Raw genomic sequence first — 12,215 nt, 5'->3', positions numbered from 1 at the left:
CACCTAAAGAAAGGATTCAGAGGGAAAGTGAAAGCGTGCGGGTAAAAGTGAATGGGGCTTGAACACATGAAAGGAGGAAACAGGAGAAAGATGGCCAATGTCAACTGGATGCTTGCAAACGGAGCTGGGAGTAAAGGAGCCGTGCGAGTGGAGATAGGCGCCCGTGTGGGGTTGGAAGGCGCTGAGAAAGGCAGGGAACACACAACAACGAGACGCGATTAAAGTGAAGGGACAGGTAGCCGTGGGAGGGGGCGGGGGGCAATAGTGGCGACAGGGAGAGAGGCAGAGCGCGAAAGAGGGGGCGTGGGAGGCGGGAGCGTGAGAGGGACGGAGTGAGAGGGAAGGTGCATGGGTGCCGCTGAGCTGCGAGCTTCTGACGTCAGGCGCGGCTGCTTGGGAGGCGCAGGCTGGCTGTGGGGCTGGGATTCATGCACTGTGCAGCCGTCCAGCAGCAGCAGCCCCGCCGCGCCGGCACTGAGCTGAGCCCCGCTGCTGGAGGCGCACAGACCGGGAGAGAGCCCGCAGCTCCGACAGCGGCAGGGCGACATCCAGGAGCAGTGCCCCGGGCACGGTGGAACCTCGCCAAATCATGCTGGATTGAGTGCCCGGCGCTGGAACCGATGCCCCCGCTCTGAATCCGAAATACCCTGGGAAGCCGAGGCGAAGAGCCAGCCACCTCCGCGCCATGGAACTTACAATGGAAAACCTGGGCAACCTGCACAGCGTGTCCCACTCCCAGGCCGGGGAGCTGATGGGGGGCTCGCACAGCAGGCAGGCGTCTCACCGGAACCTGGTCTCCCACGGTCGCCCCGCCATGGTCTCCAGCATGGCCTCCATCCTGGAAGGAGGCGACTACCGGCCCGAGCACTCCCTGTCGGGCCCCCTGCATCCTGCCATGAGCATGTCCTGCGAGTCCCCTTCGGGCATGAGCCTCAGCAGCACCTACACCACCCTGACCCCTCTGCAGCACCTGCCTCCCATCTCCACCGTCTCCGACAAGTTCCACCACCATCACCACCATCCGCACCACCATCACCACCACCCGCACCAGAGGCTGGGCGGCAACGTGAGCGGCAGCTTCACCCTCATGAGGGATGACCGAGGCTTGGCATCCATGGGCAACCTCTACAGCCACTACCCCAAGGACATGTCCAGCATGGGGCAGCCGCTGTCCCCCCTCTCCAACGGCCTGGGATCTTTGCACAACTCCCAGCAGTCCCTGGCCCCCTACGGCCCCGGCGGGCACCTGTCCAACGACAAGATGCTCTCCCCCAATGGCTTCGAGCAGCACGCCGCCATGCTCTCTAGGAGCGAAGACCACCTGGGCAGGGGACTCGGGGCCCCCGGGGGCGGCATGATGGGCCCTTTGAATGGCATGCACCCGCACGGGCACCACCATTCCCAGTCCAACGGCGCACTCCTCGGCGACAGGGACAGGCAGGCGTCCACGTCGGGCTCACAGTCCAACTCCGGCCAGGTGGAGGAGATTAACACCAAGGAGGTGGCCCAGAGGATCACGGCCGAGCTGAAGCGCTACAGCATCCCCCAGGCCATCTTTGCCCAGAGGATCTTGTGCAGGTCTCAGGGGACGCTCTCGGACCTCCTGAGGAACCCCAAGCCTTGGAGTAAGCTGAAGTCCGGCCGGGAGACCTTCCGGAGAATGTGGAAGTGGCTGCAGGAGCCCGAGTTTCAAAGGATGTCGGCCCTGAGGCTTGCAGGTGAGAGACGGTGGAGTGTGCCCCGGAGGGTCATTGTAGAGTCTGGGGAGCCCTCCCCGGCTGCTGCAGCCGAGCTAGGGCGGTAGCACCCAGTATTGTGCCTGTGTATATGAGTGTCATATCTGCACTCAGAAACACAATGCCTGGGTGTGTATGAGTGTCATATCTGCACAAAGAAACACAATGCCTGGGTGTGTATGAGTGTCATATCTGCACTCAGAAACACAATGCCTGAGTGTGTATGAGTGTCATATCTGCACTCAGAAACACAATGCCTAGGTGTGTATGAGTGTCATATCTGCACAAAGAAACACAATGCCTGGGTGTGTATGAGTGTCATATCTGCACTCAGAAACACAATGCCTGAGTGTGTATGAGTGTCATATCTGCACTCAGAAACACAATGCCTGAGTGCGTATGAGTATCATATCTGCACTCAGAAACAATATGGCTGAGTGTGTAATATGTATGAGATCTACACTCATAAACCCAGAGCCTGAGTGTGTATTATGCATATGTGAACTCATACACAAAGTGCCTGAGTGTATTTGAGTATCATAGCTGCACTCATAAACACAATGTTTGACTGTATAATATGCATATCTGCACACACAATGCCTGAGTGTATATGAGTATCATATCTGAACTCATAAACCCAGTGCCTGAGTGTGTAATATGCATATATGCACTCATAAACAAAATGCCTGAGTGTATATGAGTATCATACCTGCACTCATAAACCCAGTGCCTGAGTGTGTAATATGCATATCTGCACTCATAAACAAATTGCCTGAGTGTTTATAAGTATCATACCTGCACTCATAAGCACAATGCGTAGTGTATGAGTATCATATCTGCACTCATAAACCCAATGCATGAGTGTTTAATATGTATATTTTCTACTCTCATAAACACAATGCCTGAGGGTGTAATATGTATGATATCTACTCTCATAAACACAATGCCTGAGGGTGTAAAATGTATGATATCTACTCATAAACATAATGCCAGTGTATAACATCTGTGATATCTACTCTCATAAACACAATGCCTATGTGTATAATACGTATGATATCTACACTCGTTAACGCGATGCCAGTACGTATAATATGTAGATCTGCACTCATAAACACAATGCCTCATAATATGTTTGCTATCTACTCTCATAAACACCATGCCTGAGTGTATAATATGTATTATATCTTCTCACATAAACACAATGCTTAATGTATAAGTATCATATCTGCACTCTTAAACCCAATGCATGAGTGTGTAATATGTATGATATCTACTCTCATAAACACCATGCCTGAGTGTATAATATGTGTAATATATGTTCTCTCATAAACACAATGCTTAATGTATGCGTATCATATCTGCACTCATAAACCCAATGCATGAGTGTGTCATATGTATGATATCTACTCTCATAAACACCATGCCTGAGTGTATAATATGTAATATATGTTCTCTCATAAACACAATGCTTAATGCATGAGTATCATATCTGCACTCATAAAGCCAATGCATGAGTATGTCATATGTATGATATCTACTCTCATAAACACCATGCCTGAGTGCATAATATGTATTATATCTTCTCTCATAAACACAATGCTTGTGTGTATAATATATATCATATCTACACGCATTAACATAATGCCTGTGCGTATAATATGTATATCTGCACTAATAAACACCATGCCTGTGTTTATATGTATGATATTTGCACTCATAAACACAATGCATGTGTGTATATTATGTATGATATCTGCACTCAACACAATGCATGTGCGCATAATATGTATTATATCTACACTCATTAACACAATGTCTGTGCGTATAATATGAATATCTGCACTCATAAACACAATGCCTGTGTGTATATTATGCGTTATCCCTACACTCATAAACATGATGCCTGACAGTATGTGAATATCATATCTACACTTATAAACACAATGTGTGTATAATATGGATGATATCTGCACTCATAAACACAATACTTGTGTGTATAATGAGTATCATGTCTACCCTCATTAACACAATCCTTGTGTGTATAATATGTATATCTACTCTTGTAAACACCATGCGACGTGTATATGAGTACCATATCTATACTCATTAACATGATGCTAGTGTGTATATGTATGATATCTACACCTATAAACCCAATTCCTGTGTGTATAATATCTATTATATCTACAAACATGTTGCCAGAGTGTATGTGTGTATCATATCTACAGCCATTTACACAATGCCTCTGTATATAATATACATAATATGTACTCTCATAAGCACAATGCCTGAGTGTATATGAGTATCAGATTTACACATTAACGCAATGCTTGTGTGTATGATATGTATGATATCTACACTCATAAACTCATAAACATGATGCCTGTGTGTGTATTATGATATCTACACCCATAAACAGGATGCATGTGTATATAATACGTATATCTATGCACAATGCGTCCATATATAATATATGTACCATATCTACACTCATAAACACAATGCCTCACATCTACACTCATAAACACGATACCTGTGTGTATAATATGTTTCATATCATAAACATGATGCGTGTGTGTAATATGAATTATATCTACACTCATAAACATGATGCCTGTGTGTATGTGTATAATTTCTACACCCACAAGAACGATGATGTCTCTCTATATAATATGTATCATATCTAGAGTCATAACATAAACATGATGCCTCTCTATATGGTATCATATGTACAGTCATAAACATGAAGCCTCTCTATATAATATGTATTATATCTGCAATCATAAACAGGAAGCCACTCTATATAATATGTATCATATCTACATTCATAAGCATGACGCCTCTCTGTATAATATGTATCGTATTTACAGTTATAAACAGTATGCCTCTCTATATATGTATTGTATCTATAGTTATAAACAGGATGCCTCTATAGAATATGTATCATATCTACGGTCATAAACAAGTTGCCTCTCTAATATGTATTGTATCTGCAGTTATAAACAGGATGCCTCTCTATATAATATGCATTGTATCTACAGTTATAAACAGGATACCTCTATATAATATGTATCATATCTACAGTCATAAACAGGATGCCTCGCTATATAATATGTATTGTATCTGTAGTTATAAAGAGGATGCCTTTCTATATAATATGTATGGTATCTACAGTCCCAAACAAGACGCCTCCCTATATAATATGTATTGTATCTACAAATATAATCAGGATGCCTCTATATATAATATGTATCATATCTGCAGTCATAAACAGGACGCCTATATATATATATATATATATATATATATATATATATATATATATATATATATATATATATATATATATATATATATATATATATATATATATATATAATATGTATTGTATCTACACTCCTAAACAAACCGCCCCTCAATATAATATGTATCGTATCTACAGTCATAATCAGGATGCCTCTATATATATAGTATGTATCATATCTACAGTCATAAACAGGACACCTATATATATATAATATGTATCATATCTACAGTCATAAACAGGCTGCCTCTTAATGTAATATGTATTGAATCTGCAGTTATAAAGAGGAGGCCTCTTTATATTATGGCTTGTATCTATAGTCATAAACTGGACGCCTCTATATATAATATGTATTGTATCTACAATTATAAACAGGATGCCAATATATATATATATATATATATATATATATATATATATATATATATATAATATGTGTCGTATCTAACTCCTAAACAAGACGTCTCCTAATATAATATGTATTGTATCTACAGTCATAATCAGGATGCCTCTATATATAATATGTATCATATCTACAGTCATAAACAGGACGCCTATATATATATAATATGTATCGTATCAACACTCCTAAACAAGCTGCCTCTCTATATAATATGTTTCGTATCTACAGTCATAATCAGGATGCCTCTCTATATAATATGTATTGAAACTGCAGTTATAAAGAGGATGCCTCTATATAATATGTATTGTATCTACAGTCATAAAGTGGATGCCTCTATATATAATATGTATTGTATCTACAATTATAAACAGGATGCCAATATACATATAATAAGTATTGTATCTACACTCCTAAACAAGACGTCTCCCTATATAATATGTATGATATCTACAGTCTAAATCAGGATGCATCTATATATAATATGTCTCATATCTACAGTCATAAACTGGACATCTCTCTGTATAATATGTATCATATCTACAGTCATAAACTGGACACCTCTATATATAATATGTATTGTATCTACAGTCATAAACTGGACACCAATATGTATTGTATCTACAGTCATTAACTGGACACCTCTATATATAATATGTATTGTATCTACAGTCATAAACTGGACACCTCTATATATATTACGTATCGTATCTACAGTCATAAACTGGACACCTCTATATATATGTATATATTACGTATCGTATCTACAGTCATAAACTGGACACCTCTATATATATATATTACGTATCGTATCTACAGTCATAAACTGGACACCTCTATATATATGTATATATTACGTATCGTATCTACAGTCATAAACTGGACACCTCTATATATATATATTACGTATCGTATCTACAGTCATAAACTGGACACCTCTATATATAATATGTATTGTATCTACAGTCATAAACTGGACACCACTATATATAATATGTATTGTATCTTCAGTCATAAACTGGACACCTCTATATATAATATGTATCGTATCTACAGTCATAAACTGTACACCTCTATATATAATACGTATCGTATCTACAGTCATAAACTGGACACTTCTGTATATAATATGTATTGTATATACAATCATAAACAGGCTGCCTCTCTATATAATATGTATCGTAACTACAGTCATAATGCCTCCGTATATAATATGTATCATTTCTATAGTCATAAGCACAATGCCTGTATCATATCTACACTCATAAACACGACGCCTCTCTATATACCACGTCTGATCTCTACAATGCCTTGTTGTATCACACGTATCTTATCTACACTCATAAACACGATACTTGTCGTTGAAATATATATTATACCTAGATTCAAAAACCCGTTTTCTCTTTTTATAACATGTGATATGAACTCTGATAAACACGAGGCCTGTGTGTGTATACACAGTGCTGACGTGCGTTTGTGTGCATATACAAGGCGTTACTGTGTCCACACAAGAACGCCTATAGGTGCATATATATGTAATATTTATGTTAGTGTTCAGTGCCCCCCAGCGACGGCTCGTGGAGGGAGTTACGGTGGGGCAGGAGGGCGGGTAGGGGGAGGGGCAGGGCGGAGGTTGCTAAAAACCGGCATATGGATAATTGCAGGTAAGTAAACAATTTAATTAATAAAACGAAATTCGTAGTGCGCCTTGCATCGCAAAATGCAATGCAGTGCGAGCTACGAAATTCGTTTTATTAATTAAATTGTTTACTTACCTGCAATTATCCATATGCCGGTTTTTAGCAACCTCCGCCCTGCCCCTCCCCCTACCCGCCCTCCTGCCCCACCGTAACTCCCTCCACGAGCCGTCGCTGGTGCCCCCTTTGTTCCGAGGGTTCCGCTAAGGAAACGGAAGCGTTTATAAAGTCTATATTCTTTCCGGGTGCTCTCATTTCAGCGGAAGTGATACACACACGGAAACGTGCATCCGGCCCGGTATGGTCCTTCGAAATGGCCTCCGTTCAACGTGTCAATGTAAGAAACGCATATCATCCCCGGGCGGTCGGCTGTGTGTTCGGGGTTGTGGTAGTTTGTGTTAGTGGAAAGGCGTGCGGGTTGTTGTTCTAGAGGGCCTGCCGTGCCCCCAGTGCCCACGCCGGCCCTGCCCCGTGCCCAGCTCCTCCTGCAGGCCGCGGCTGCCCAGGGTGGCCGTGTCACAGGTCACACATGCAGTGCCCGGGATGCTGCGCCTCGCTCCAGCCTCTTTGTTTGCGGGGAAGGCCTGCTCCCGGATGCAGCTGAGCGGGTCACCACTCAGCTGCGCCTCCAGCCAACGAATCGATATGATGGCCCTTCACTCTACAAATGGCGCAGCCAATCAATGATCTATGGCCCATCGGGCGAGCGGCGTTAGGGGACCTCTCGCGCCTCGCGCGGCGTCCTCCGTTTAATGGGCGTGAGTGGGATCAAGGAAGAAAGAGATCGGAGAGACGTGTGCGTGCGTGCGCGTGTGCGCGCGTGAGTGTATGCAGGTACAAGCGAGTGATGGATGTTGGTTTTGCTCATGCGTGACGTGTTCTAGTGGCATGATGACACAAGCCCGTGCAAGCACCCCCTTCCCTGCACACAAGCGGTTTGCGGGATCACAGAGCATGTTATACTCAGTCCCTTGCGACCCCCCCCCCCCCCCCCCGTCAGGGTTTACTTGTGGACATCTCCACGGCATCGGTCTCAAATGGCGTTGCACGTGCACCCCGGGCCGATCCTGTGAACCCTCCCTGGGAACAAATAAATCCCTGCAGCTATAAATGTATGTATGGTGGGGAGTGGACAGACGGGCGTATGGAATCGATCGATCGATTGGGTGGGGGATGGGTAGATGGCTGGATGGACAGACGGGTGGATGGATAGACGGACGGGCAGGAGGGTGGATGGATGGGTTGATGTATAGATGGCTGGACGCACGCACTGACGGATGGATGGATGACTGGATACATGGATGGGTGGCTGAGATAGTCGGTGGACATTTGGATGGATCCACGGACTGTGTGAATGGACCGGTGAGTCGATGGATGGACGCAGTGGGTGCAGGTTGGGTGCATTGGATGGATGGATTTGGGACAATGGACCCTCGGGTGAGGGTGGGTGACTAGTGCATGTAGGTGCTGCCGCCTTAAATGTGGACGGTTCCGACAGCTGCAGAACCGTTGCTTCTGTCACAGATGGCCTAAAGGAGCATCCACCGGGACTCGGTCGCTGCCGTCGTCGCACGCAGTGTTTATGTGCGGCCTTCGCGGCCCATCCGCCTCCCCCGGAAGAAGAACGCGAAGAGCCCCTCATTCTGACATGGAGTGCAGCTCGACCACAGAGATGGTGCAAGGCCTCCTGCAGCTTGAGTGTGAGTGGACTCGACACACACCAGTTCGGATCCGCCCTGCCCACCTTCGCTCTCGCCTCCTGCGCCTGTCCTTCTTGCAGGTGCACACGAGCGCCCACAGCACATCCCTGCCCGTGACACATGCCCTGGGCTTCGCGTGGTGCCCGAGCCAGCTGGCGTGGCACCCACTCCAGATGCGTGCCCCTGTCCACGCAGCCATCTGCGGTATTTATTGGCGCAGGCCGGGATTCATATGCATTTAGTGTAATTCAGCTGCTCTTTAATTAGGGCAGCATAGTGGCATCCTTTAGTTCCAGTCAATGCCCTATTGAAAAGCACTTAATAGAATGCAAATTGTTCTTGGCTTTACAAGGTTCTGGTAAATAAAGATTTAAAGACTGCCACAATTGGCTTTTTAAGTAGCTCTGTTGTTCAATCTAATTGAGCAGTTGGTGTTTTATTTCCCACTCACCAAAAATAAAAGGGGCATCACCTGAGGGATGGCGGCTGCCGTAAGACACCTCTGGAATATTACAGGACGCAGTTAAAACGTCTCAAGTGGTTGGGTGTTTGCAGGAGACGATATAGCGCCCAATTCACGGCCCACGAGACGAAAACGCGCCGAGCGCACTGCGCAGCGTAGCATTCCCGCGAGAATGCTACATTCAGTGAGCATTATTTTCTATATCTAAGAATTTTAAATGAAAAGGCGCTCAGCCGGGTTTACGTTCATACTGTAGGCTCCCTAGATGTCTGTTTTTGAATATTTTTTATTTGCATTAGAAATGATAGCGCCCAGCGTCTCTCTCTCTCACACACACACGGATACATACATGTAAGCGCGCACACAGACGCGCGTTTAATATCCGAGTATGTATGTGTGCGTATAAATATATATACATACACGGATATATTTCTAAATATAGATATGGACTCAGAGGTAGGCAAGCATTCTTAAAAACACCCATGTAGGCAAGCATTCTTAAAAACACCTATACGTACGCACGTATTATGTCCCCAGGCGAAAATATACCTACAGAGGAAAAAGTGCGTGCAGACATCCTCACACATGCATGTGCACGCGCCCACATACATATATACAGCTATATATGTTTATATATACATGTACACACAACTCGAGCACCAAGAACGCAGCATTATATATATATATATATATATATATATATATATATATATATATATATATATATATATATATAGAGAGAGAGAGAGAGAGATTTTTTATTTTTTATCAAACACACATTGGAAGACACAAACACGATATTTACACGGCAATACTTCTACTTTCCTCCCAAAAATACTTACTGTTCAGAAATATCAGTGATTTTTGACTGCCTAAATATATATTAAATATATATTATCGCGTAGAAGTTCCCGCGTCACCTCTTTCCCTGAAACAAAATAGATGTACACTTCGCAAACATCTTTAAAGAGGCCATCGACTTTTTTAAATGATGCTTTAAAACACCAAATACTAAAAATTCCAAATAGTTTCTGTTGACACTTGTAAGACGACGGCTTCTTTAATTTGATACAGGAAACGCTTTTGTCAACCTGTTGTTAGGTATATTCATTTCACAGAACGGTGACTGCTATTGTGATGTGGTAGGATATGGACGACTGGCTGTGCTGGACGATATTTAAAACACAACTGGCACCCAGGCACACAGACCGCAGCGCAGGAGTGTGGCCTTTTTAGGTTTTTGTACAAAAGATAATGTTTTATTAAATAACAAACAAGTGATTGTAAAATGGAAGAACATGGAAGTTCGTTGTGACGGATTGTAGGGTACAGTAAAAAATGCAATATACCAAAATATGGGCAAATATGTTATGGTCTCGCGATAAACGTTTTATGGGAAAATTTAGTATATAATAGAAAAGGCTAGGGCGGAAACAGGATGTATTTATGGCCCTGGGGTTTACTGACATAAGTTGAATGAAACAGAAAGCAGGTTGAAAGAAAGGGCCGAGCATGGGATTGCGGGATGGAAGATATTAAAAAGCGGGTGGTGTAGAGGCCCGAATGGAAGAAGTCCCCAGTGACGAGAAAAGAAGCGAGGCCTAAAGAACTAGAGACAAGATGAAGGGAGAAAGGAAAGGGAGCGCCGCACTCTAAAGCAAGCAGAAAACACCGCAAAGATGGCGCGATCCAGAAATAACACGAAACTCTATGAAATGCAAACATCTTCTTTCAAATGCAAATGCCCGGCCTTTCTCCTGTCCGGAGCGGGAACAGGGATCAATGCTAATTGCGTTCCGGGTCCCCCGGCGAGAAGGCCCCAATGTTAGGTCGGGGAAGTGTCCGAAGCGGAGCAAGGCCCACAAACCCCGGACGGAGCCCGGAGCGGGCCGTACGCGGGTGAACGCCGCTCTCCTCCCAGCTCCCGTGCCCCGGATGCATATTCCACGCAGATGCGTGGAATACATTACAGCGATTACATTAAAAACAGTAATTATATGGAAAGTGGAATTGGTTTGGGGGGTGGAGAGGGCTCCGCCACTCAGATCAATAAATTCGAATTACTATTCCTAATTCATCACAGTCAAGGCAATCGATTTCCTTCTCGGTGTCTTCAATTATTGCTTGAATTCCATCTCCAGAGCAAACCTATATACCCTTTTTGTAAATGACCAGAACTGATATGATATTGTAAAATATTGTCATGTGTGGCGTATGCGGGCGGCATCCTGGGTGAAACCCCCTCGGCCACCGTCCGGCGTGGTAAAAGCGGTCTGGAAGAGAAGGGGCGCTAGCTGAGGATTGGTGAGGAGGACAAAGGCGAAACGAGGGGGCGAGGAGGAGAGAAGAAAGGGACGCACAGGAAGAAGGCAGAAGAAGGAAAGGAAAAGATCAGAGGCAAAAGGAGGAAAGATGGATACGGAGAAAGAATAGCAACGAAAGAGGGAGGTTATTGAGGGAGGGCGGGGGGTGAAGAAAGGAAATATGCGAGGAAGGAAAGAGGGGTCGGAGAAAGAAGAGAAGAAGTAAGGGCACAGGGATAGAGCGCGCAGGAATGAAAGATTCAGAAGGTGAAAATGTCGCTTTACGTCTACCAGGCCGCGTAAGCTGACATGTTGTACCTCTTTTTCTTAACAAGAGCGCGCCTGCTGTTTGAGAAATAAAAGCCACCCACTTCACCCCTCTAACCAACGTCTTGACTCCCTGTGCTTGTCGGCGGTTGGGACTCTTTCCCTAAACGACGCCTTGAACTAAGTTGCCTTTTCTCGGCTTCCCTGGCCTCTCCCATCCCCTTCACCTGCGGCTCTGGGCATCAAAGCTGAGAACAAATAAACAATATCTCCCCAATGCAATATCTGGGGCTTGTCGAAAGCTATTAGTGTTCTAGTTGTCAGGGCAGATCCATACAGCGGCCT

At 44.5% G+C, this 12,215-nt stretch overlaps 1 protein-coding gene across 1 annotated transcript in view; it reads left to right on the top strand.

The window, feature by feature from the left end:
- The first annotated feature begins 481 nt into the window (after positions 1 to 481).
- Positions 482 to 12,215, top strand: part of ONECUT3 (one cut homeobox 3) — a 210,563-nt gene continuing 198,829 nt past the window's right edge. Inside the window, exon 1 of the mRNA XM_086947161.1 lies at positions 482 to 1,718. Within this exon, the coding sequence (XP_086803287.1) occupies positions 686 to 1,718 (1,033 nt within the window). The 5' untranslated portion in view covers positions 482 to 685. The remainder of the gene's footprint in view (positions 1,719 to 12,215) is intronic.

The sequence above is a fragment of the Lissotriton vulgaris genome, chromosome 12 (genome assembly GCF_964263255.1).
Source record: "Lissotriton vulgaris chromosome 12, aLisVul1.2, whole genome shotgun sequence".
Taxonomy (NCBI): domain Eukaryota; kingdom Metazoa; phylum Chordata; class Amphibia; order Caudata; family Salamandridae; genus Lissotriton; species Lissotriton vulgaris.
The sequence above is the reverse complement of the archived record's forward strand: the minus strand, read 5'-3'. Positions and strand labels throughout refer to the sequence as shown.